The sequence below is a fragment of the Peromyscus maniculatus genome, chromosome 7, assembly GCF_049852395.1.
Source record: "Peromyscus maniculatus bairdii isolate BWxNUB_F1_BW_parent chromosome 7, HU_Pman_BW_mat_3.1, whole genome shotgun sequence".
NCBI lineage: Eukaryota > Metazoa > Chordata > Mammalia > Rodentia > Cricetidae > Peromyscus > Peromyscus maniculatus.
In genome coordinates, this window is record NC_134858.1 from 92,945,314 (window position 1) to 92,972,592 (window position 27,279).

General features: G+C 37.0%; 1 protein-coding gene across 4 annotated transcripts in view; it reads right to left on the reverse strand.

Moving 5' to 3' along the window:
• U2surp (U2 snRNP associated SURP domain containing) overlaps positions 1 to 27,279 on the reverse strand; it is a 60,998-nt gene that overhangs the window by 12,199 nt on the left and 21,520 nt on the right. For 2 of the 4 annotated variants that reach the window (XM_006975181.4, XM_006975180.4), the window contains exons 10-24: positions 27,135 to 27,217; positions 26,129 to 26,294; positions 25,726 to 25,937; positions 24,750 to 24,793; positions 21,628 to 21,732; positions 20,134 to 20,200; positions 19,895 to 20,058; positions 17,816 to 17,978; positions 17,405 to 17,484; positions 14,952 to 15,039; positions 12,351 to 12,473; positions 8,964 to 9,120; positions 7,962 to 8,057; positions 7,154 to 7,220; positions 3,946 to 4,105 (exon numbers count right to left, since the gene is read on the reverse strand). In XM_006975181.4, the coding sequence (XP_006975243.1) occupies positions 3,946 to 4,105; positions 7,154 to 7,220; positions 7,962 to 8,057; positions 8,964 to 9,120; positions 12,351 to 12,473; positions 14,952 to 15,039; positions 17,405 to 17,484; positions 17,816 to 17,978; positions 19,895 to 20,058; positions 20,134 to 20,200; positions 21,628 to 21,732; positions 24,750 to 24,793; positions 25,726 to 25,937; positions 26,129 to 26,294; positions 27,135 to 27,217 (1,775 nt within the window). The remainder of the gene's footprint in view (positions 1 to 3,945; positions 4,106 to 7,153; positions 7,221 to 7,961; positions 8,058 to 8,963; positions 9,121 to 12,350; positions 12,474 to 14,951; positions 15,040 to 17,404; positions 17,485 to 17,815; positions 17,979 to 19,894; positions 20,059 to 20,133; positions 20,201 to 21,627; positions 21,733 to 24,749; positions 24,794 to 25,725; positions 25,938 to 26,128; positions 26,295 to 27,134; positions 27,218 to 27,279) is intronic. The other 2 variants (XM_076576830.1, XM_076576831.1) reach the window with 1 other exon arrangement.

Consider the following 27,279-nt stretch of genomic DNA (forward strand, 5'->3'; position numbering starts at 1 on the left):
CAACAAACTGAATGTTAGAGGAGGGAATATATTTATAATTATGTATGTGTGTGTAGACATTATTCCTTAGGATGGCCATCAACCTTGTTGGGTTTTTTTGTTGTTGTTGTTTGGTTGTTTTTTGAGATAGTCTCTTACTGGGACCTGGAGCTCAGCAATTAGAACAGGCTGGGTGGCCAGGGAACTTTGCAACTTCTGCCTCATCCTCTTCAGTGTAGTGCTGCAACATCAGGTGTACAACAGCAAGCCCAGTATTTACATGTGTTCTAGGACTCTAACTCAGGTCGTCTTCAGATTTGCATGGTGAGCACTGTACAGACTGCATTGTCTCCCAGCCTGCTTTATTTTGAGACAGTCTCACTATGTGGTCAAGCTAGAATCAAACTTCTAATTCCTCATCTCTGACTCTCCAGTACAAGGATTATTGGCATCAGCCACCAAATATGGCTAAAAATATTTTTTGAAAACATTATAAAATCCTACCTTAAAGAGTTTCTGATAATAGGGCCTAACTAAGGCCCAAATGCAAGTTAAGATACCCATAAAAAGAGTGACCACACTTCTCAACACAAAAGGAAATAGTCAATGCAAAGGCTTAAGAAATATTCCTGCTGCCTTGAGACAACAACCAGGCTCACATTCTCACTTCAACAGTCCTTCGTTAGGGACAGGCAGAAAAAAAAAATTCCCCACCACCATCAAAGACCTTCCTTCCACTTGGCTCCCAGCATTCTACTCCCCTACCCCTGCTGGAAGAACCAGGGAATGCAGTACAGGAAAGACAGCACCAGCCCAAGTGCCACTGTAAGTGGCATCCAGTCAGCACAATACATGGCTGTAGGATTTCAAGTGTTTTTGTAGAGAATATTAGTACTGTGAAAGACAAATCCATTGGTGTTTATTAGTGCCAGGTTTAAAGTATGTTTAGCTGTTTAGGCAGCTTTATTAAGACGCATTTAAGGAAAGGAAGAAAAACTGTAGTATAAAATATAGTATATAATAAAACTACCTAGGGAAACTAATGTAGAACTTTATTCTTTACTTAACAGTTCTCTAATAAAGGCACTGGATTTTAAGACCAAAAAACTGACGCACAGGGAAGCAAGGTAAGAAAGCATGGAAACAAAGTTCATGAGACTAGAGTTCTCATTCAAATCTGCTGCCAGCTGTGAAACTCTGTACCATGACTTAAATGTCTCAGAGTGACAATGGAGAATTTAGGTACTGCCAAGATGAAGCTAAGACCTGCATTTTTAAACCTAGGATTTGGTTTATCTTCCGAATTATAAGACAGGTAGGTACTATGAGAGCTGGAGATATACGGATAGGAAGCTGACTACAAAAGATCACATACAGTGCACACACAATATATATACCACATACATACATACATACAGAATTTGGAAATAATAAATGCACACGCCCTTAATCCCAGCGCTTGGGAGGCAGAGCCAGGTGGATCTCTGAGTTTGAGGCCAGCCTGGGCTACAGAGTGAGATCCAGGACAGGCACCAAAACTACACAGAGAAACCCTGTCTCGAAATCGCCCCCTCAAAAAAAAAAAAAAAAAAAAAAAAAACAGCTAACAAAGCTACACTATGTGGTTTTCTTCTCTTTATATTAATAAGGAAACAAAGCATTTGAAAAGAAGAATTAGGCAATCTGTACTGGTATCTTTAAAGACCCTTCTTTCTGGGTGTGCACACAGACAGCCACAGCAAACCAAGTAGGGGTCTAACTAGGGCCTGGCTCTCCACCCTGTGTGCCATCAGGCACCTTTGCCCACGGAGTCATCCCCAGCCCTATACTGACATTCCAAAGGTCAAGAAAATGTATTTTTACTGAATGCAGTCTTTATTTCTACACTGTCCTCCCCAGCTCTGAGGACTGAAGCACCAGTCTTTTACGTGCTAAAACAACTACTCTAGTAGATAACCACCCCCCCAAGAACCACCCCCACCCACCCACTCCAAACACACTCTGTTACTTTCTTTTTAGTTTGAGACAATCTGCTCAGGCTGTTCTTGAACTCTAGGTTGCTGTGGAATAATGTTTTTGTACACTGGTTTAATAAACGCTGATTGGCCAGTAGCCAGGCAGGAAGTATAGGCGGGATAAACTGACAAGGAAAATTCTGGGAAGAGGAAGGCTGAGTGAGGAGACTCCAACCCGCCGTCCAGGGAGCAGCATGTAATGGCACACAGGTAAAGCCACGGAACACATAGCAACATATAGATTAACAGAAATGGGCTGAGTTTAAGCATAAGAACTAGTCAGTGGTAGGCCTCAGCTAATGGCCAAACCATTTTAATTAATATAAGCCTCTGTGTGTTTACTTGGGTCTGAGCAGCTGTGGACTGGATGGGACACAGGAAAGCTTCAGCTACACTAGGTAGCCCAGGTAAGTCTCGAACTTATACCCTTCCAGCTCAGGGTCCCAAGTGTCTGAGGTTATAAGCATGTATAGCTCATGTCTATTCTTAGTAGTTTGTCGAAATAGGAAGAGCTGCTCAGGAAGACAGAGGAGTTAGTGAGTTACAAAAGATTTCACAGGATGAAAAAGATCCAACAGTGAGTGTGTTCACCACTATGCAACAAAGGTATGTCCTATAGGGGAAATGAATTAAATTACTAACTAAAAGCTTCTTGTCTATACCGACAAATTGGAATCATGCTGATTCTGCATAGGGTTAAAACAAAATGCTTTCTTTGGTTTGGTGATGTTGGGGAAAGAGGTAATAGGGAAGAATATGCCTCCAGTGATTATGGAGAGAAGCAGAAAGGAGACCATCAGTACAGTATGTATCAGAAGAAGAAAGGTGCTGGCACACAGCAGGCATTCGGTGTTACTATTAATGTGTACTATGGATTGAGGACTCTCACACATCTTTCCAAGTTCTAGACTAACTGGTTATTTTGCTGGGAAAGTTTACCACCCTGAGCACTCAATAATGTTTCTCTCCTCATGAGGTCCTGTCCCTCCCTGAGCATCTGTAACAGTTAAAGGTTGTCATGTAAAGGAGAGACTTCCCTATAAATAAGCTCTTACCACTCAAGATCCCAAAGCAAACCTAATGAAAATTCATTGGGAGACGCGCACACACGCAGGTGCACGCACACACACACACACACACACACACACACACACACACACAATCACCAATCATCAAAGTGTAAGATTGGTTGGAAACAGGAAGAGGCTCAACGGGAGTGGGGGTGGGGTGGGGTGGGGTGGGACACAAGAGGGTAATGGAAGTTGAATATGATTAAAATACATTAAATCCATGTATGAAAATGTTATGAAACTCATTATATATAGTTAATATATACTAATAGAAACCATTTATTTTAAAGTTCACCAAATGCTTCTCTCCAAAAAGTCCAAGCAGCCTGAGACACAAAACAAAGAGCATTGTAAAAAGAAAGGACTAAGGGAGGAGGGAAAATTTCCATGAGAGAGTTTGGGCTTGCCCATCTATTTTTTTTTTCTTCTTAATGTTAAGACTCAGACAATGTCTACTCACACCCTGTCAAGAAACTTTTCAAATAAACCACTATAATTAAGAAAATGTAAACCTAAATTGAATGTGTCAGAAAACATTTTACTTTTTCCTAGTTATATATGGTAAGCATTTAAAATTGAACGTTTTTTCCTATTCCTTGGAATCCATTTCCTCAGAGGCTCTCCTATATGCCATGCATTCAAACAGAGGACAAAATACACACATACACACACCCTAAGTAAAATCACAGGGATAATCGGACAGGAAACAAATCTAGAGAGAAAAACAAGGCTAGTGTTCAGAAAAAGGGATCCTTGAACTAAGAGGCAATGTTAACCCGTCTGGAGGTTTCCGAGCAGAGAATGCCATGCCAAGGGGAAGTCAACTCGGTGTTGACCGTTAAAGGCCATGAAAGTAGTTTTAACTTGACTGCAACACAAACCTCAATCTCACGAAGCTTAGCCCGCTTCTCTTCACTCATTTCCGAGTACTTGGAGAACTTAGACTCGGTCATCTCTTCTCTGACTGGGTTAGAGTATAAATGATGTTCTTCCGACTTGGAACTCTGAGTGTCCTCTTCATCTTCACTGTCTTCCTCTTGACTGTGAAATAGAGAACATACTGCATGTCACAATAGGAAAACAAAATACTCTATTTTACAGTTTGCGTATTTGTTTCTCACTGTCTTGGAACTTAAATGATACTGAAGAACATCTAAAACATTTTCTGTAAATATTTGATCAAATAATATTTTAGACTGTTCTGAAAAACATTTCCTTCTACCGAAAAAGTTGAGTTTCAATATAATAATATAATCATGCTTTTAATAAATTCTGTGTTAATGTTATCAGTGTGCTTTTTATTCTGTAACACTGTCAAGTAAGGAAATAAAATGAATAGCCAATGCATGCTACATATTACTCAGTTCAGTGAACTCATAAAGGTTTGGGTTTTTTTGGGTTTTTGGTTGGTTGGTTGGTTGGCTGGTTGGTTGGTTGGTTGGTTTTTCCAGACAGGGTTTCTCTGTGCAGCTTTGCACCTTTTCTGGATCTCGCTCTGTAGACCAGGCTGGCCTCGAACTCACAGAGATCCGCCTGACTCTGCCTCCTGAGTACTGGGATTAAAGGCATGCGCCATCACCGCCCGGCCATTAAAGGTTTGTTTTTAAAAAGCCAAATGTTTACCTTCCTTCCACAAAGGCTATACTCTGGAAAATAAATGAATTTGTCACACTCACCATACAACAATCAATTCAAAACATAAGGACCTCAACTGATTAGCACATTAACTAAAGCACCATATAAAGCTTGAGTATTAGAAAACTTGAACTATTATGTTAGAGCTGATCCTGAAAGATAGCTCTTCATTCAGTTCTTGTTTTATATACGTTTATTGTTGGAGCCCACTAGGTTTCCTAGTGGCTGTACCCAGTAGGACTACATAAGCGGTTGATTAGACCACAGGCCTGAGTATCAGGTGTTTGTAAGGGTCAACACTTGGCTGTACCTAGCTAGGGGGAGGTCCTTTGCCCCGCCCCTTGGGATTATTATAAATAGCCCTTTGGAATAAAGCTCTTGACTGGTGGATAAGGATCCAGACCCACCTAAGGCTATCCTGCGTCTCTCTCCCCTCTTTATTTCCAACAAAGTCTCTTATTCCTCATTCCTCAAGAGTCCCTGGGGTAAATAAATGTGGGGATTGGTCTCCCACAGTTTATGAAGTCTGTACTTCCTTTTGTTTTAGTTTTATTTTATGTGTATGAGTATTTTGCCTGAATGCATGTATGTGTACCATGTACATGCCCTGTTGCCCATGAACATCAGGAGAGGGTTTTGGAGCCCCTGGAACTGAGTTAAGGATATGTGTGAACCTCAATGCAGGTACTAGGAATCAAATCAAGGTCCTCTTCAAAAGCAACAAGTGCTAGTAACCTCTGAGCCACAGCTTCCTGCTATAATTTTATGAAAAATGGAATTTCAGCCGGGCGGTGGTGGCGCACGCCTTTAATCCCAGCACTGGGGAGGCAGAGCCAGGCAGATCTCTGTGAGTTCAAGGCTAGCCTTGGCTACCAAGTGAGTTCCAGAAAAGGCGCAAAGCTACACAGAGAAACCCTGTCTCGAAAAACAAAAAAAAAAAAAAAAAAAAAAAGGAATTTCAAAATTCTAAATCTGTAATAAACTCATTACAAATGCTATTGTTTTTAGCGTTTTTTTCCATCTGTTACAAGTATTAACTTTAAATTCCATCTCTACTGAAAATGCAACAGTTTATCATATGAAGCAGCCCTCAGCCAAAAGGCATTTCTGATCCAGCCACTAGAGAGCAGTAGTGGGCTGTAAAAAAATTCTGAAGGACCAGAAAGCTATGTGCAAATTAGTGTTTCTTGCACTGCAGTTTCATAAACTACATTTTTATACTAACATCATTTACTCGGAGGTTTAAGAAAAATTAAAAATATGAATTCTACTTCTGACCCATGCTTCTACCAATGATTACTTCCACATCAATATTAAAACACTCTCATACAGTAACACAAAAATCAATTTTATACCCAAAACCCCCTAATGCTTTCAGAAAATGAACCTAATTACGTATCTGGAGTTATCTGATGAACTTTCTACCCTTCAGTGTAAATTAAAGAATTATTTGACCAGTACAGTATATGTTTACGCTAACATTTTGAGATGTTGCTAATGACAGAGTCACCGACATAAAACGTCAATGAAAACAGTTTCAAAGCATTCAACTCTAGTACTCTGCAGTTGCAGAGAGCCACCGCCATTGATAAGCCACACTTTGACTTTCTAAGTATCTCACCACTACCAACTTGTTTCAGTCACACCAAGATCACTGCCGGTTTCCTCAGGCCATCCAACTGTCGACAAGCTACTGCCTGAGCACACTGCCTTGCAACCCATCGGCCCCTTGACCAAGTGCACACAAATGTGCTGGGCCAGCAGAAGGGCTTGCCCGTTTTCCTTCTTCCATCTGAGGATGAAAGACTATAGTTTTTACAAAACAAAAAGCTCTCCCTAGAATAATCTTGACACCAATATTCACGCAATGACTTTAAAAAGTATGAAGCGTCCTAAAACTTATCAATACAAACTTTAAGTTCTTACCACCATTATGCCAAAGGCAAAAATACTTCTATGGTGATTACAAAAAAGAAAACTATCAAAATCATAATTTCTTTGTACTCACAAAGGCCCTCCCCCTTCATTCTTAGTTCTTCTGACATGTTTAAACATTTAAACATTTAAAATAATAAAATAGTACTTAGCAATGCACTATCCAAAAGGAAAGGAATATAATTTTCCCACTTAACATTTTAAAAATCACTTTTTTGTGGCTCTAAAACAATATTTGATGACAAAAATTTAAAACAAATACAACTACTGCATTAGTAGCTACAAGGCAGAAATGTATAGCCTCAGGAAGAAAACTCAGCAAGGTGAAGCCTGGTGCAAAGACCAGAGAGCAAAGCTCTTCATTCACTGGAAAAAAACGATGCAAGCTAAAGATGATTCTCTCCCAAGGATTTGAAGGTGAAGTTTTCCTCTTCACTATTATTTCAACCATACCTGTCGGTGAAAAAGGGAGTATACATGTGCAGGGAACTGGGTATATGTGAAACTTAAGATTCTTACTTTTGGTTTTCTTCTTCTTCTGATTCATCGTGCTGGTCAAATAGCTCCCACTTAGAAGTTGTTACAGCTGCAGAGGAAAAGGGAGGTTAGCATTTTTTTGCTACAGCACAGTAGAAGCCCAGCTTTAGATCTGAAAGTTTATATTACAGAAACTAATCTTAAGCTTATCTCTTCTTCATGTACTATACACTACACGTTCTTGTCTCATACCTACATGATATCTATGCAAACTCAGAAATGATTAAAAAACACTCATATTTATTTCTATGGTGAATGGCAAGATTTATTTGATCAGACCAACAAATATTAACAGATACCAAGTAAGAGTAAAGAGAAAGGCAAATGTAAACTGGATCTAATAAACATTATAGGAGGTCAAAGCTCAGTTTCTCTGAAACTGACCCCTAAGTAGCTTTCCAAATGGATGCTGCTTCCCAACTAGACTCTATTGAAACACCTTAGCCTGAAAGGTTTTCATGATTTCTGACTGTACTCTCAAAGCTTCCAAACGGAAGGATCTAAAACAATTACTATAGGAACACCAACAATCAATGAATGATTATGATAGACCTAAAACATGGCAGCATTGAGTGTGAAAGCTGAAAACAAAGACTTTACACAAAAAGAAAACATACACATGCAAATACAAAGGCACCAATAATTATTATAAGAACTTAATTTTCCCCTCACTAATTGCTGGGGATTCAACCCAGTGCCATACATATGCTAAGCAAGTACTACACCACTGAATGATACCACTATCCCAGTACACAACTGTTTAAAAGCTCAATATTTGTAATTTACTCACCTTGTGCTTCCAATTCAGATTCATCTACAGCCTCCCATTTTGACGGGGCTACTTTAAATATGGGTTCATTCTTCTTTGAGTCTTCAGTTGCATCCACTATTGAAGAAAAGATGAGCTATTAAATATATTAGGGGATGACTCAAACTAATGGCCTTACCAAAAATCTAGTAGAAGTAAGTCCACATGTAGAGAAAACATTGACAGTATCAAGAACAAGGATTATAATGAACTCACTTTTTTGCTTCAGACCCAATTTCTAAGCAGTGCAAAGTAAGCCCCTTTCCCATAGCAGACATATTCCAAGACCTCTAGTAAATGTCTGAGAAACAGCTCTGAACTATACATTGACTATGTTTTCTTGTCCACACATAATTATAAATTAGGCACAGTAAAAATGTAATAAAAACAATCATGAAAGAGAATAACTGTTAGAATGTACTATGATACCTAAAACTTGTCAATTTTTTGGAACTTTCCATTTAATATTTGCAGACTGAAGTTGGCAGTGGGTGACTTTAAGCATGAACAGGAAGACAGAAAATGGGCATAAAGAAACTACTACCCAGAAAATTCAGGTAACACTTTAAACATATGGAGCTGAGAGGGAGATAAACAAACAAACAAACAAACAAATAAATGTTTTCGGGGCTGCAAAGTTTATACTTTATGCAATGGTTTAATATAATTTTAGGCCAGAGAACAGATGACACAGGGCATCTGACATTATGGCTACAAACAAACACAAGATATTGCCGCTAGTTTTCAGACAACTGACACAAAAAGGAAATCTGCTACTACTACAGGAGAGTAGCAGTCCAAAAGAGAAAGATGACCATAAGAGAGCCCTTTCCTTTTAAAATTTTAAAATATCAGAAAAGGTGAGAAACTTGACATAGTCAAAAATTAAAACATTTCTCCACATTTCTCCAGAACATCATGTGAGAAAATAAAGCATTTTGGCAATCAAACCTGTTAGCTTTAATGTTTGAAATCTGAACTTACAAGGCACTCCATCCAGATCATCATCAAGACTTTTTATAGGGACTCCATCGAGATCGTCAATGGGAGTGGCGTCAATGGGAATTCCATCCACATCTTCCAGAGGTGCACCATCAAGCTCTTCCTCAATGGGAGCACCATCAAGATCATCTGGCACATCCTACAGAAACATGCACTACTGTAGTATTTTCTCGACTTCTTAAATCTCTCACTATTAGATTAATGCGGCTGGAGATCCGTATTTCCAGACACAATGTAAACACATGCTTTATCATCCAGCCTGCCAAGGCAGCAATTATCTATACATTTATTTACCTAACATGTGCTAGGTGCTGATTATTGGGGCCAGCTAGCCTGTGACCCAAGGATGAACAAAATCAGGCTTGGTTCTTCTGTCAAAGAACTCAGTAAAGGTTTTTGTTGTTTAAAAAAGAAATCTAATAGAACAATAAATTAAAAGGGTACATTAAAAGGGTACTTATTATACTACTGAATAATTAAATTTTGTATAAAGACGTCGTAAGGTAGCCTGAAGTTACTCTTGGTGACACACAAGGTCCAGACAGAAGAACATGTACAAAGAGCAGTGGCAGGAAAACACTGTACACTGAAGACACTGAAACAAGTTTAAGAAAGTGGCAGAAGAGTAGCTGTCTCCCCATCAATAATAGGTAAAGGAGGGTCAGGAAAATCCATAGAGGTGAAAACATTCTGGAGAAGAACAGAAGCAAATACATGTCTAGCTTCCAAAAGCAATTTACCTCAACCTCACCAAAGAGTATTGGAGACTAAGCCCTCCAAAAGAGGCCTGCTCAGTAAGACTCCCTACTACAAGGACCCGAAAGGACAGTCACACCTACATGCATAGGCTACAACACAGCAACATGAAAAAGGTAAAAGTCAAGGGCCTCCCAAAGATCCTAAGTTCTCCACTAGGAAACTCAGATATTGATATAAGTTAAAAGTCAGAAGACAAGGTTTTCTTGTAAACATAACAATACAAACCAGGCCGTAAATGAGAGCAATAGAGAGGAAAATTGTTAAGAAAGTTAACAATCTGGATTTAAAAAGTTAGAAATGGAAGCCTCAATGAATCAAATAAAACTGATAGCAGTGAGTCATCAGGATGATATGGCAAGTGAGACACTTACTTGCACATAAGCTTCACAATCTGAGTTCAACCCGTGGACTAAACTAAGTAAGGTGAGCGAGAGAGACTGACAAACGTTCAGACTGTCCTCTACACTCTCCTCATGAGCTGTGTCAAGTACATGCCCCCATGCCTGCTCACATTATAAAGTTAAATAGTTTTAAAAAGGGGTTAGTTTTTTTGCTTTACGTTTTTTTTTTTTTTTTATTTAGTTGTCTGTGTGTGTTTATAGGGGCAGACTGGGGAGCTGGCTCAATGGTGAAGAACACTTGCTCTTGGAAAGAAAATCTAAGTTCAATTCTCAGCACCCGCATGGTGGCTCCTAAACATCACTAACTTCAGTTCCAGGGGATCTGATCCTTTTGTCTGATCTCTGTGGGCACCAAGCATACATGTGGTACACATGTGCATATGCAGGCAAAATACCCATATACATAAAATAAATCTAAAGCAAAACAAAACAGGAGGAAGCATCACCAATAGACTCTACGAAGCAGAACAAAGAATATCAGGTGTAGAGGACAACGTGGATGAAATATTGCACTCAAATATCAGTAAGAATAACAAAGGAATCAATGACCAAGACCACAAACATCTAAGAACTCTAGGATATGGCCAAGAGCCCAAACCTAACCATCCCCAAGATACAGTACAAGTTGAGATAAGCGCTAAAAGCACAGTGAATTAATGAATCAATGACATTTAGGAGTGGAAAATTTCATAAATCCAGATTTTTAAACACACAAGGCACTAGGACCCCAACAGATATGACCAGATAAACCTCTCTGTGGTACACATGGTCAAGACATTAAAATACAAAGCAAAGCAGCAACAGTAAAAGGTGTAAAGGAAAAATGTTAACTCGCCCACAAAGGCAGAAGCATCAGAGTAATAAATCTCTCAGCAACCCCAAAGCAGGAGAGCAATGAATGATACAAATCAAGCCCTGAAAGTAAATAACTGCCAACCAAAAGTGCTATAGCCAGCAAATCTGTCTTATTTTAAATACTGAGAAATAGAACATTTCAAGACAAGCATAAACTAAGGCAGTTCACAAGCACCAAGCCATACTGCAAAAGGTATTTAAATACTATATACAAGAAGAGGAAGACAGTCTCAATCACAAGAGCCAGGAATGAAAAAAATTTCAGGACAGGACTATCTAAACAAAGAAAAAAATAGGAAAGAATCCATCATATCCAACCTCATAAACCAGCAAACTCTGATCCTAAGAGGGGAGAAACCCAAGAACAAACAGGAAAACAAACAAACAAACAATGAACAATTAGGATTATAACAATTAGGAAACCATTCTCAATAATAACCTTAAACATGAATAGCCTCAATTCACCAACAAAGAGATTCATGCATTACTACCAAAAATGAAGATGAAAGATACACAAACCATTTAGGAGGGAAAAAGCAAGAGAATGATGATGAACACAATTCGGTACCATAATGCTACATCTTCCAAGTCTATGTTTACTTTTGAGCTAACTTTAACATAATCGAAGTTTTTATACAGAAACAATCCCCAACTCTTGATGGTTTGACTTTTTGAAAATTTGCAATGGTGCAACACAATACACACTTAGTAATAACTTCAATTATGATCTTTTCTTCAGATAGCGACATACAGTGTGGTGTTTCCATGATGCTGGGCAGTGGCACTTAGTTATGGGCACCAGTCAACCATCTGATCACGTGGACAAATACTATCTATCTACAGTGTTTCGTTGCCATCATTTTTGATGGCAGCTTTGCAATAAGTTAACTGAGATACTCAATACTTTCTTTAAAACTAGGTTTCCTGTTGGATCATTTTTGCCTAGCTATAGGTTAATTGCTTGAGATATTCAAGGTAGGCTAGGCTAAGCTCTCAGATTCATTCATATAGATACAAGTATTCAATGTATCTTCAACTTAATGATAATTTATTTACAGTAAGTTTATGAAGAACTCCTTGTTGAGGGACTTCTGTGTATTATGTTTTCTATTAATATATCATAAATCTTTTCATGTTATTAAAAGAAAGAAAAAGAAAAAAACATAAACAGCCACTATCAAATAAGAAGACAACAATGAAAATCCCTGACATATCTAACATTGACTCCTGGGTTATTTAATGGTAAACAGAGGCACTTCTCACAAAGAAATTATTTATATTTATAATTATTTATATATATATATACTTGTAACATCCCTCTCCTCAGACCAATTTTTAAGTACAGAATACCTACCTCTGTTTCCTTTTCTTCAATGATATTTACAAGTCCTAAGAAAATATTTTGAAGTTTGATCAGAAATGGTTCTGGATAGATTGCCCAGTCTTCCCATGCTCTGAAGCAGGTCATTACCCGTTGCTAAATAAATAGAAAATAGGAAGTGAATGACTAGTTGAGGCAGTATGTCTCAAACTTCAGTTCATGAGGATAACAACTGTGATTTGCTGAATTTTCCTTTAAGTTGCTAGATCTTTTTTTTTTCCCAAATTAAAGAGAATATATATGTCATTTCCAAATTTTTTAAAGCAATGTTATCTTCCAAGTAAAAAGAATAAAGGCCTAAAAATACAGGGGGTGGGAGGGTGGGGGGAGGAAGACCACTTGTTTTTTAATTAAGGTCAACTCTCATGTTGTCCATAATGTATGTGAGCCACATTCTGAAAAACAACCTCACAGTACCTTCTGACCACTAGAAACCAAAGCAATCAAGCTTAACCCTGAATCAATTATGACCCAATGAAGTCTTGGCAAACAACTTTCCTTTGCACATTTCCTATACTTTTCTATAAAGTATAACTTACAATCAAAACTTATGACTAGAAAAAATTTTAATGGATTTGTTTGAATATTGTAGTGATTTAAATAAGCATGGCCCCCATAAGACTCATGTGTTTGAATGCTTGGCACACAGGGAGTGGCGCTATTAGGAGGTGTGGCTTTGTTGGAGAAAGCATGTTACTGTGAGATCGTCTATGCTCAAGCTACACCCAGTGTGGCACACAGTCTCCTTCAGCTGCCTATAGATCCAGATATAGAACTCTCAGCTCCTTCTCCAGCACCAAGTCTGCCTGCATGTCACCATGCTTCCAGCCATGACAATAATGAACTAAACCTCTGAAACTATAAGCCAGCACCAATTAAATACTTTCCTTTATAAGAGCTGCTGTGGTCAGGGTGTCTCTTCACAGAAATAAAACCCTAACTAAGACAAATATCTATATAATGGGGTCATGGGACAGCTTCCCAAGCTAAAGAAATTTCTCAACAAAGTCTTCTTCTCGCAATAGTATATTCACTTATTCAATTACTATCTCAGGAACAGGGGAGATTGACTGGCTTTTTCTTAACAATAGCCTACAGCTTAATGTTATTGGTTTTTTTTTTTTGTTTTTTCTTTTTTCTTTTTTTTTTTTTTTTGGTTTTTTGAGACAGGGTTTCTCTGTGTAGTTTTGGTGCCTGTCCTGGAACTCGCTCTGTAGACCAGGCTGGCCTCGAACTCACAGAGATCTGCCTGCCTCTGCCTCCCGAGTGCTGGGATTAAAAACTTGCACCACCACCGCCCAGCCTATAAATAGTAAATCTTATCAGATTTTTTATTTTATATTATATATAAGATATTTATTATTATATAGTATATTGTATTATAAAATAGCAGTGATTTTAAAAATATAGTATTATATATAAAATATATATACACTTATTTTTATAAGATATTATTATATAATATATTATAAAATAGTAAATACAGTTATTTTAAAAAACTGAGGTTTTTTTTCCTTCAAAGCAGTTCATTAAAATTATTTCCAGCTGCCTGTCTTAAATGTGCATTCATGATTTAAACAATAACAGTGTCCAGCACTCCCCATATTCCAAGAAATTTTAAATTTTCCACACAACTTCTGAAGACCAAATTTTCAAACCATTATCAAGGACATTTTTAAGCCACCTTCGTGCTCCCACTATTATTAAGCTAGCAGTGGTCACCTTCAAGCACCCATCTGCAAACTAGGAAACCAGTGATGTCAACTCTATTTCTATCAAGTTCTGCACCTGGACCCAGCTGTGAAGAACTGTCTCAGATGACCCTCTGCTTTCGTAATGACCCACTTCACACTAGGGTACAGTGGGGCCTTTCTCCTCTGTGGCATTCTATGGAAGGCGGCCACTAAATCTACTCAATCTTCCCATTTTCTGGGGAGGGGATACAGGCCAAAACTTTGGTCACCCCAAGACTCCGGAGGATGTGGCTGGCTGCTGCCCTCCAGCTCAAGCATGGTACCTCAGCAAACACAGGGTCAGGCGGCACTCCAGGCCCCAAGCCACAGTAGGCCTCACATCACAACCACCTACTGTATCAACTGAGCTATCAATGCCCTGAAGATACTTTCTAAACAACCATGAATAATCAAAATGCATGTTCCTAATCCAGACAAATTGCATATACCATTATAAAACAAATGGCCTTCTGAATGTGTTCTGAGGACCTGAGTTCAGCTCCCAGCACCTACATCAGTTGGTTTACAATTCCCTGTAACTCTGAGTCCAGGGGGATCCTACACTTCTGGCCTAGCTAAGAACCCACACACATGTGCATATACCCACACAGAGACAGATACACATAATTAAAACTAATAAATCATGAAAGAAAAATTTTAAAATAAAAGTATCTAAATAATTAACATAAAACTAAAAACTATCTGACAACACAATATTTAAAGAATTTTAAGAGTAATTTCTAAAAGATCCAAGTCTTGAATATTATATTTGTCTGACATTCTTTTATAGCCCTCCTCCTCTATTTGACACATCAGGGCAAAAACAATAAAATATACATACCTTAAAATTTTCAGATTGTAAATGGCCTTGAATTGTACGGTAAGTAGCATTGAGGTCTGAAAATATCTGACATAGCTTTGTTTCAAAACTGAAATTCAAACAATACATTCTTTAAAATAGAATTTGTTTAACAACTCACATTCTCTTCAGCCTGCTAGCCAATGAAAAACCACTCCTTGTCTTACACACAAAGCAAATTAAGAAACTTAAAATACCAGTGTCCTTTAGCAAGCAATTTTATATTTATGATGAATTCAGCCATCTGGCCCTCCTTCTTTGTCATATAATAGCAAACTTAAAAGGTAAGTGACATAAGAGAAGGGAAAAAGAATTAGTAGCAGAACTAAGAGTAGGGCTCTCCCGATCCCATTCTCCTTTTCTCACCTGCACAAGCACTCAGTCACATACACATACATATGTAGCATAGACTAACCTAGGACTTGCTATGCAGCCAAGGATATCCATGAACTTCTCATCCTCCTACCTCCACCTTCCAAGTGCTGGGCACATACCACTACGTCTGATATTATAAAGTGCTGAGGATCAAACCCAAGAGTTTTGGGCACACTAGGCAAGCACTCTACAAACTGAACTCCACTCATTTCAAAGGATGACCTGGACGCTGTACTGATCAGGGGGTACAGAAGAGAAACAAGTTAGGAGACTACTGCTGTAATTCAGGTGAGACAATGGCAACTTAGGCCGGCAGCCAGGAAAGTGGTGTCAATCAACTTCTGGATAGATTATAAAATCTATTTTTATCAATAAAAAGTGCTAGTGGGTTAAAGAGAAAGAGGGGAGCCCAAGAAACTTCAAAGAGCTAAAGAGACTAATATGCAAATCAGTCCCCAGTTTCTTCCTCACTATATAGCTTAGTTAAGATGACCTTGAGCTGCTGATCCTCCTGCCTCTACCTCTGGACTGCCAGGATCACAGTGTGTATTACCACACCTGGTTTTAAGTGGTACTGAAGATCAAACTCAGGGCTTCTTCATGCCAGGCAAGCACTCAACCGACTGAGTTACAATTCCCAGTCCAGGCCATAATTCTCAATTTCCTTTTACAATCAATTCCTTTCCCTGAGCCTAACCATTTAATAAATACAGACAGAAGGGGAGCTCTGTGGAACTGAAGATTTACATATGAATTATAATGCCCACTACAACTCCCTTGTGCTTTAGAAAATAAGAACAAGGAAAACCAACCAACAGGGCTGGCAAGCTAGCTCCTAAAAGCACCAGGTTCATTCATGGACATGGCAGATCATAACTATGATTCCAGGGGATTTGACTCCTTCTGGCCTACATGCACCAGGCACACATGTGATGCACATAATACATGCAGGCAAAGCACTCATATGGAAAAAATAAAAATTAAAAAAAAAATCTTTTAAAAAAAATAAATCAATACAATGATTACCAAAAGAAAACAATGATGTTAAAACTTTGGTTTCTTCTTTTACATATGCCATTTATTATGCTATTTATGTTTATTATAAAGTAGCTAAATAGGCAAAATATATAATTTTAATTTTTTTTTTTTTTTTTTTGGTTTTTCGAGACAGGGTTTCTCTGCGTAGCTTTGCGCCTTTCCTGGAGCTCACTTGGTAGCCTAGGCTGGCCTCGAACTCACAGAGATCCGCCTGGCTCTGCCTCCCAAGTGCTGGGATTAAAGGCGTGCGCCACCACCGCCCGGCTAATTTTAATTTTTTAAATGCCACTTATTTGTCCTGTCAATATTTAAGAAATAAAATATAACGCATGGTGGTTCATACTATAATCTCAGCACCTGGAAGGTTAAGGCAAGAGTATTGCCACAAGTTTAAGGTCAGTCTAGGCTACACAGTAAATTCTAGGCAATCTGGGCTAGAGTGAGACCCCACTTCAATAAAAAAACAAACAAGGGCGAGCTACATGTCTCAGTGGATAAAAACACTGTTGTTAGGAAAGACAACTTGCAATCTATCCCAGAGACCCACATGGTGGAAGAACATCAACTCCTACAGGGTGTTGTCTGACTACTTATAGATGTTCCATGTTCACACATACATCGACACAAATAAATGTCATTAATACGAAAAACTGAAAGAAGTTTTCAAAAAACTACTACTGTACCTTACAGTGGTTTCGTTCAATAAACATTAAGTCCATTTCTTTAAAAATTCTACTAAATTGCTTTTAAATTTTCTGATTTATTATTATTATTGTGGGAGTGAGGGCTGAAGTCAGGTCAGAGGACAACTCTGTGGAGTCATTTCTTTCCTTCCACCTTTACCCGAGTTCCTAGACTCAAACTTAGTCATCAGGCTTGCACGGCAAACATCTTAACCCACTGAGCCATCTCACAGATGGCTCTGAAAATTATTTCTTGTTAATGAACAATACTAACAGAACAATCCTTTTGAACTCCTCATCCTTAAATTCATCACCTTAAGAGTATCAGCTCATACTTACAATTTCCTGTAATATGAAGCATTGGCAACTTTGGCTGAAGAGTTGTACAAAACATCAGACACCAAATATAATCTGGCAATCTGTAATGCAAAATGAGACAAAAGGAAAACAAGAGCCAACAGCATATCTAGAAAGTAACCTGTACACTCATTCCTTGAGTTTGGCTATAATTTAATAGCAAATAATAATTAATCTCTATGAGATCCATCATCATTACAAACACAACTTTTGCAGGAATACAATCTGTTATTTACATTTCAACTAGTTTCTCAGACAAAAGAAAAGACTACATAGAAAATATTTCATTCGTCAAGCTCTTCATGTAAAAAAGAAGCTAATTCCAATTAAAAAAAAAAAAAAGTCAACTATTACCCCCTTATCTAAAGTTCAGAAAGTAAATCATTTCAATACCTTCTTGGGAAGAGGTGTCTTTAAGATAGACAACGACTCAGTAATGCAATCCACTATTTCTTCAGCAGCTTCAGCGTTATTAAGACAGAAAACCATGGCATCTCCAATATCATTTTTCCTTGGCGTTAATCCTCGCAAGATTTCTTCTAATTTATCCCGCTGTCTGAATATAAGTTTTCACTTATAAATATTTAAACATAATATTCCAAACGTACCAATAACTACTGCTCACAGACTAGCTTCTTGTGGGTGTTTCTCAGTAAATTTACCAATTACTGTGTTCACCTCACAAAAACTAGTTTGTTTAAAACCCACTCAGATAAAATGGTTTTCAAGATTGAGTTTTGTTAGGTTCTCTCCAAATTTGGTATAATTTTTTTTTGAGGGGGGTAGAGACAGAGTTTCTCTGTGTAACAGTCCTGACTGTCCTAGAACTAATTTTGTAGACAAGGCTGGCCTCGAACTCACAGAAATCCACCTGCCTCTGCCTCCTGAGTGCTGGGATCAAAGGCATGTGCCACCACTGCCCATCTACAATTTTTTTAAAAACTTATATAGAGCAGAATACTTTTTCTAAAAATAACAAAATATTCTAGTGACTTTATGGTCATTTATTTTAAAGTCTCCAAAAGTATTCCACTCTTACTATGCCCATTAAAATAAAAAACCTCCCAGTTCTCCATATCCTTTCTTTGGAGGAAGTATTACTTTATTAACATTACAAGGAATTAAGTTGGACAAGCTTTTTCTTTAAGAAAAACATAAATATTTTAGGTCCTGAAGATCACATGGTCCCTATAACAGTTCCTCTACTGCTATTATTCCAAGGAAGCCTTACATATATGCAAAGCAATGAGAACCATTGTTTTTCAATTAAACTTTATTTAGTTGGAAAGCAAGATGGCAAAGCAGGTAAAAACACTTGCCTCCAAACCTGATAACCAGTTTCATCCCTAGGACCCACAGATGAAAGAATAGTGTCCTGCAAACTGTCCCCTAGCCTCCACATGCATACCATGAGTATGCATACACACACACATATACAAATATAATAAGTAAATGTAGTAAGAACTTTAACCTTCATTTCTAAAACCAGAAGATAGCTAGATTTAGACTAAGGACTGGATCTATAGCTAATGTAATGAACATAAACCTAAAGGAACAAATACATTCAACAACTGAAGGACCCCACTAGCAAAAACCACCTCACCAGCAAAGCACTGAGGCAATGGGTATTAGGCTTTCCACACTGTGCAATGAAGTATGTAGCATTACATGCTAAAATCTTTTAGCCAACATTTTCCACGAGGTATAAAGAACCTCTAAACACTTATTTAATATGTCTGCTTTTTAAAATAGAGCTAACTCATTATACCAGTTCTGAACGAACACTCTTTGTAAGATTTAATTTTTATCTTATGTGTTTGAATGTTTTATTTCCATGTGTATATATACATACACAACATGCACATCTGGTGCATACAGAGGCCAGAAGAGGACACAGGAACCCTAGAACTGGAGATAGAGATGGTTGTGGGCCACCATGTAGGTGCTGAGATCTGAATCCAAGTCCTCAGCAAGAGCAACAAGTGCTTTTATTAGGTGAGCCATATTAGGTGTGCACCAATATTAATGTTTTCCTAGCTGCCATCTCAGAACTACTACACACAATAGTAGTAGTTCTATAGTTCTATATAAAACTACAGAAAGGCTTTACCTGACCCCAATACACGGTAATTTTTCTTCTCTTATCTTGGACTCTGGCAAAAATTCTAATAATCTCTAGGTAATTTCTCTAAGAACTTTAAGTATTGTAATGCTAGAGAAAGAGCTCAACTATATTTAAGAGATGATCACTAATTTCATCAGGAGGTGGTTAAATTCAACAGGATACACTCTTGTTATTTACCATTACATTTATCCAAGATGTCTAAAATCCTAAAATATGAAATAAAACATGCTCCACACTGGCAAGTGGGAATCTCGCTTTCTCTTATGGCTTGAAAGAGTTAGAGCAGACAACTAAAGGCAGCAAGCATTAGGACAACTTTCCCGAACATACAACAGAAAAGCTCTTACTCTTCCTTGAGTGCTCCCTTTTTACTGGGCTCTTCCACAAAGGCCTCCGCCTCTTGCTCTTCTGACATCCCATGAAGGTATGGATTTAATGGTGGTGGCCTCCAAAAAGATCCATTTTTGAACATACGAAAATCTTCTGTCCGCCATTTAGTTGGAGAATCTCCCTAATAATACCCAAAAAGTTATTAGAAAGTTCCAACCTCAGAGGTAAAGTCAACAAAGTAACTGATCCTACTTGCCTGCAGAATAGAATAAAGCTTCCACCTGTAGTAGACATGGGCTGGTGTCTGGTTTTCAAATAAGAACCTAAACAAGACAAACAAAAACAATAAATACCATAGTCTTTAGGAGAAAGCTATCTACTTTAGTGTCTACATGAAACCAGCTCCTTGTGCCTATTCAATTAAAAAGAGAGAGAGCACACTACTATCAATTAAATAAAACAAATGAGAAATATTATTTGCCCTTTTACTTCTAAAGAAGACCAAAAGCAAAGACCCTGTGGCATGGGGGTAGGAAAGGAGTCCTTTCATTTTCATAATATGCACCCTTCCCATGCCCGAGACTGCCTTAAAAACTAATATGAACACTCAGAATGACTGCTTTTATAATTTTAAAATTTTTGTTTGGTTTTGAGACAGGATCTCTCTATGTAGCCATGGCTGTCCTGGAACTCACTATATATACCAACAAGTTACCCTCCAACTCACAGAAATTCACCTGCCTCTGCCTCCCAAGTGCTAGGATTAAAGGTGTGCACCACCATACCATAACTGACATTATAAAGCACAGGGCAGAAGATAAACTAGAATACTAGAGAGATTTTCTCAACAGGTAATTTGAAAAGCTTTTTACCCTATTTAATAGAATATTGAATCAATGTCTTAAATAAAGCAATTCAGATGATAAACAATTTCCTTTCAAACTACTTTGCTCAATTCTAGCTTGCTTATGACTTTCACGGGAAAGCATAATGGAAGTTATTTTCCTCCTAGACAATGCTAAGAGCTAAATTTTACTACTTTTAGAATTTTATTCTTGGGAAAATACATCTATATACGATGTATTTGTTTGCATGTGTGCACATGCTCATGCACAGCACAGAACAAACAGTTCTCTCTTTCCACCACATGGGTTCTGGACTCTGAACTCAGGTTGTCAGCTTGGCAGCAAGAGCCCTGAACCCAGTGAGCTGTCTCACTAGCCTACTCTTGGAAATATTTTCAGTATCAAAAGAGAAAGAAACAGAGTTAAAAGGCTTTCAAATACCTATATGAGGATAATTAAAGTATAGAATATAGACACAGACTTTAAAAGGAGCTGGGATGGATTTTGCCTGTAAATCTCAGTAATAACGTAGGGCAAGCACACGGCCAGTCTAGGCTACAGAATGAGATCATCTCACTCTACACCTCATCTGACTCCAAAAGAAAGTATTGAAGTCAAGTCAGTCCCAAAAGACAAACATTGTATGATTCTACACTTAGAAAAATATGTAAGGTAGTCAAATTCACAGAAATACAAAGAATGGTGTTTGCAAGGGGCTATGAGAAGAGATGAAGAGTTATTCTTATTTAATAAGTATAGAGTTTCAGTTCTGGAAAGTGAAAAGATGTCTGGAAATGAATTGATAAGTGGTATGTTGTAAAATAATGTGAATGTATTTAACGCCACTTGAAAATAGTTAATGCTAAATTTTGTTATAGATTTATTACATAATAAAAGAAGCACACCTGAACATAGGATTGTTGATTTCTCTGTTCATAATCATAGCTTCAAACATTGGCCCTTCACGCACAACAAATTCTATCATTCGGTGTATCAGGGCGAGCAAATTCCTACAACAACAACACAGTTAAAGAAAATGGATTCAGACACACCCCTATATCAAACTACACTTGACCTAAGTTACTATAACGGTGCAGTTAAAAAAAAAAAAAAAAACATTCTGCTGACTAACAGAATTTCATATCAAAAAAGTAACCTGGAGCACACATTCAAGGCCTTGTGCGTTAAGAGGGAAAGGGCCAGTGAGGGTGGAGGAACAGGGAGCAAGGAGAGGTGAAGGAGTGTGGGAAGCCACAAAACAGCCTCACAGTAACAGACTGCATTTCCTAAATGCCACTTAACATTACTTCCAAAATGCAAAAAAATTAAATTATAAATCACAACTAATTGGATATCAGCAACTTGCAATTTGCATGTTACAGCCATCTAAAAATGTATACACTGTCTTTTTTAAAGAAATTAGTCCTAATACAGATACTTTCATAATGATATTGAAATGTTATGACCATAACTTTAATTTACAAAAATGTAAAACTATTTAACAAATATAAGGCCTGATTTAATAAAAGACCCATCCAAATTACTGTGTTCTAGTACACACATACCAGATGTAGTTTTTATTAAATCTGACCTTTAATGAGGCAACATCCCTTTGAAGCACTTCAAAATTAGTTTAGAATTCCTAACGTGTAATCCTGCCTGCATATTACCAACCAATGAAAAAACTATATTGTAAAGCCATGAGTAAAGGAAGTCCTCCTACACTTTACAAAACAGGGGACATGGTGAGGTGTCCACTCTATGTAATACTTATCTTCCAATGTTTGAGCCAAAAAGATAGGAGCTACTGTTAATAAACAGTTGAACTCATAGGAAGAATTTAATTTTTTAAATCAGAAAATAAAATCTTTATTAAAAGATTCCAAACTAATTTCAGATATTGAGTAATGTGTCAGGCAGAAATGACTCAGCTTCCTTATTCCTAAGCTGCTCTTGACTTCACTTCCACCAGTCCCCAAGTAGTACAAAGCTGGCAAGTTACAACTGGGAAAAGCAAAAGGATATTGACTCTTGGTAGAAGACACATATAAATTACAGCCTGAGCATTCTTGGCTCAATTAAGTCCATGTAACTGCTAGAATATAAATATAGTTATACAAGACAGATTTTTTTTTTGAGGGAGGTCTATAATACTCTGCTTCAAAATACCTGATCATGAAATCATCTCTTATACTGACTATATTTTCTACAGTTTTTAAACAAGCCTACTCAAATGGACACTAATATTTCTACATAGTAGAAAAAATAATTCTAAAGATCAAAAAAATTACATGGAAGTTTAAATCTTTACAAAGGGGAAATTATCCTTTAGAACTATCAATTCAACTTCAAATTGTTAAAAAAAATATCAGTTAATTTTAACTTAAAAATTATTCTCCTTCACAAATATATTAACTGGGCAGATACACAGTGCTGCTCCCTAGTGAGAAGGAACTCAGCACCCTCATAGTCTGTAGCACTGTTTAGAAAGGGCCATGCAGTTATTAGTCAGTTCTAAAATCCCCACTGATACAAGGCAAATTAAAGCTCAGGGAAGTTTCATGTGCAAATCATAATACATGACCATTTACCAAGTAGACAAATGTTATTGACCCAGAGACTTTTATCAATACAGTCAAAAACAATTTGACTTCAGTCATTTAAGGAACATGAAAAATGGTTTATCATAGCAAAGGATTCATTCTAATGGTAAGTCAAGATTTTTCAGCAAAATATATACATAAAATTTTATTTAGAAATAATCTGAGTCACACATAAAATTACTGGATTTTTTTTTTTAATGCTACAAAAAATACTCTCCCTGTGAACGTTTTAATAGTGGAAAAATAACCCACTATAGTTTTAAATAGGCTTGTACTAATAAAAATCTATCTATAAAAAAATTACAAACTTAAAGGAGGTTAAAATGTTTCATATGACTATTTAAAATCAAAATCTGACAATTAGTTGCTGCTGTCTTGGAATCAAGAGTAAAGCATTGCAATCATATTCTTCCATTAAGGATTATATAATTTTCTTATTTAAAAAATGACTTTTCGATCAAAACAAAACAGTGTAGTACAAAAATGTTATATTTTAAAGTGCATTATTTTATTTTTAAACAGTAATTATCTTATTCTGGGCAACCACAACAAAAAAAAAGTCTCTCAGTTATAATAAAACCACATTTATTGGAGTCGATCGTACCAATGTCTGGTCAAAAACTGTATACTTTCCCAATCCATCCCATGATGTTTTCCTGGTCCCCCGCTGCCGCAGACAGTTCAGCTGGTGTTGCTCACCAAGGCCAATGTCAAAGAGAATTTGGAATTCTTTTGTGTTCATTTATTATTCAACCAGTGTTGTGTTCCTGTGTTTGGGAAAAGGCTGAGCTTGACTGAGCAAGAGCATACCTACAGCATGATTGTTCTTCATTAGCAATGTATTTAAAAAAGAAAAAAAAGGGAAGAAAGAAAAATAAAAAGATCCAAATATCTTTGTTATCATGACTAAAAATTCCTATTATGTCTTATGTCCACAAAAACAATTGGAATTTCTTCTCAAAATCAATTATGGAAAATAAAAAAAAAAAAACTGCACCTCCAGTAACATCTAAAACCAAGATTGTATATTAAATGTAGATAATCCAGAAACCAAGAGAAAAGCAATAGATTGGCTCAAATTGCAATATTATCTAAAATTTAAGACATGTTTTATTTAAAATACCTATTTTCCCTTCACAATAGTTTCAAATTACTAGACCAACAACTCTACATTAATCTACTTAACCATTCTAATTTCTAAAGCTATTAAAAACTATCTAAAACGGTAACAATAAAAACAAAAGAAAACATAACATAAAATTCCAAAGTGTAATAACTTATTAATTTTTATACATCCCCCAAAAGCACTGGGAAGGAGCCATTGCTCAGTCAAGATATTACCTTTTCCTCAACACCATTTCTTTTCAATTCAGAAGGGGATATTGTCTATATTTAGATCAGTAATAATAAAGAAAAACATGTACCTTTCTGTTGGGATAACCACTTTGACTATGGCTTGCGACAGAGTCTGTATATGAAGTCACATCAGATAATAAACATAGAATATGTGAGTATTGTTAACAAGTAACAAGCAAAAATATACATAATGCATTGAAAACACTACACATCTAATCACAAGTTCTGCAGGCAATCACTGCATTGGAAGTAATTATACACTATGAAATTACATAAATGCAAATGGATGTGTTCACAGTGAACAATTAATGTTCACCAAATGCAAAGAATCAGAACATTCCTGCTAGAATGCACATCAATGCACTGAAATAGGTACTACACTGAGAATTATCAGATAAAGATTTTAATTCGTGAAGTAATTAACTGTTTGCCTCTGATTATACAGTTTGCTACTTTGTTCCCAAGCCTTTAAAAACAGCCCTGCAACTTCAAGTGTAATTAACTTGTAACAGAACCAACAAATTCTTAAACTTGAAATTAAGTTGGTTTTATGTTTAATAAAGAAAAATACTCACCCTTTGCCTTTACTACATTAATTAACTATTTTTGAAGTACCATATATGCTGTTATATAGTCTAATACACCTCAAGACCTCGAAAGCTAAGTTAGTTTGCTGCCATCCAAACAATTTAACTATTTAGGTGGTCTTTCTAATTGAAAAGTCTCTTAACCAAATAAAAACTATCATGTTCTTAGAACAAAGTAAATTCAAACACTGAATTCAAGCAAACCTGAATACAACACTGAACAAGGGGAGGGGAGCTTACCGAGGGGTCAAAAGGGAATGGTAGCCACAAATAAAAATAGGACCTAAATTACTTCAATATAGGGTTTCCATGGGCTAAGGCAGGGAACATATCTACTTATTTCTTTATGAGTTGCCAGAGTAACACACATAATTTTATAAAATTGTTGAAAAGAAATACTACCACAGATTTAGTATTTACATATTAGATTCAGCCCTATGTACATTGTTTAAATTACCTTCTCAAAATCCTCCTTGTTTTTAGGTGGTGGTAACATGGGAGCATTGGGGTTTTTTAACCGCTCTCTAGGCTGCGCATTAAAAGGCAGTCCGGATGGAGGTGGGGGGAGTGTGTGTTCCATCATAGAAGGCGGAATGTATATTGGATGTGGAGGAATAGGTACAGCTTTACCCCAACCTAACTTCATTTCAAAAGACATAATCATTTTTCCTACAAAAGAAAAAAGAAAAGGGAAAGGTTACTTTGACAAGCCTCCAGAGAAAAAAGTATTTCTGGCAACTTGAATTAAATTTCCTTTACAGCCTTTCGAATTTGATTTAAAGTCTCAGTACAGTTTTTATGAATAATCTTCTATACCAAAGAAAGATCTAAATTCTATAAATGGACCATAAGAACTTTACCATTTAAATTTTTCAGAGCTCTTTCAGCATCTCTTCTATTCATAAAAGCCACAAAGCCACAATTTCTTTCTCTTGCTCGTTCTTCATCAGTTCTAGGCCACATAATTTTTACACTAGCTAATGGTCCAAATCTTCCAAATTCTTGACACAGCATTTCTTCATTCATCTATTAAAAAATGAGAGTGTTCAGTTATACACAAAGGGGGAGGGGCACAAAGAAGTCTATGCAGCCCAGAAAGCAAAATCATTTTCACAAAGTAAAAAGCAACATATTAATGCTATAGTATTACATCCTAATATTAGGAACTCAACACTGGGGCATTTGCAGTATTTTCCTATTAGAAGCCTTCTATGTTATTGAAATAAGCAGCTAGGGTTTAGGTCCTAGAGCTACTGGAACCAAAGGTGAATCTGAGTTCTCTTCCTGTCTGACAGCAGTGGCTTAGCTATAAACTGAACGGCATTTCAGGCAAGAGTGGGGAGTGTATCTGTGGATGGTGGAAAGAAAATCAGACTCTATTCTTTCTTCTCTCTAGTCCTCATCTATCAGGGTGATCAAAAAAAGTCAGAAAACTATACATACACAGCACAGTCAGAAGTACAATTTTTTTCAACAAAATATTCCATCTAACTACTGTATCCCCCAAAACATACTAATCAACCTGAAGCAAAGGAGCTGAAACACTGAAGCCGCGCTCCAGCTAAAACAGGAACACAGTTCAGCAGGGAAAGCGTGAGGAGGAGGAAACGGAGCTCTAAGAGAGCTACACCTCCCGAAGAGGTGCCTCAAAAAGCACAATTCAGTCACTAAAGGGAAGACACAGCTTCAGGAATGTACAGGAAACAATTTAGATCTAACCAGTAAGTCCCAAGTTTACAAAACAATTACTAACTACTATCTCATTCCATCAGATTCGTTAACTTCAGAATCTAAATTTTACTTTTCTAACTGTCCGACAACAAAAATAACCGGAAGTCAACACTCATTTTATTTTACTGAGATTACCTGTGGATTAATGTTTCCAAGGTATAAATTAGTGGTACTTGGATCTCCTACATCATGTGAGCCAGGTGCATAGTCATCAAGAACTAAAACAAGGAGAAAAAAACGAATTACACTCTGTGAAATACAAAGCTGAAATTTCTATTAA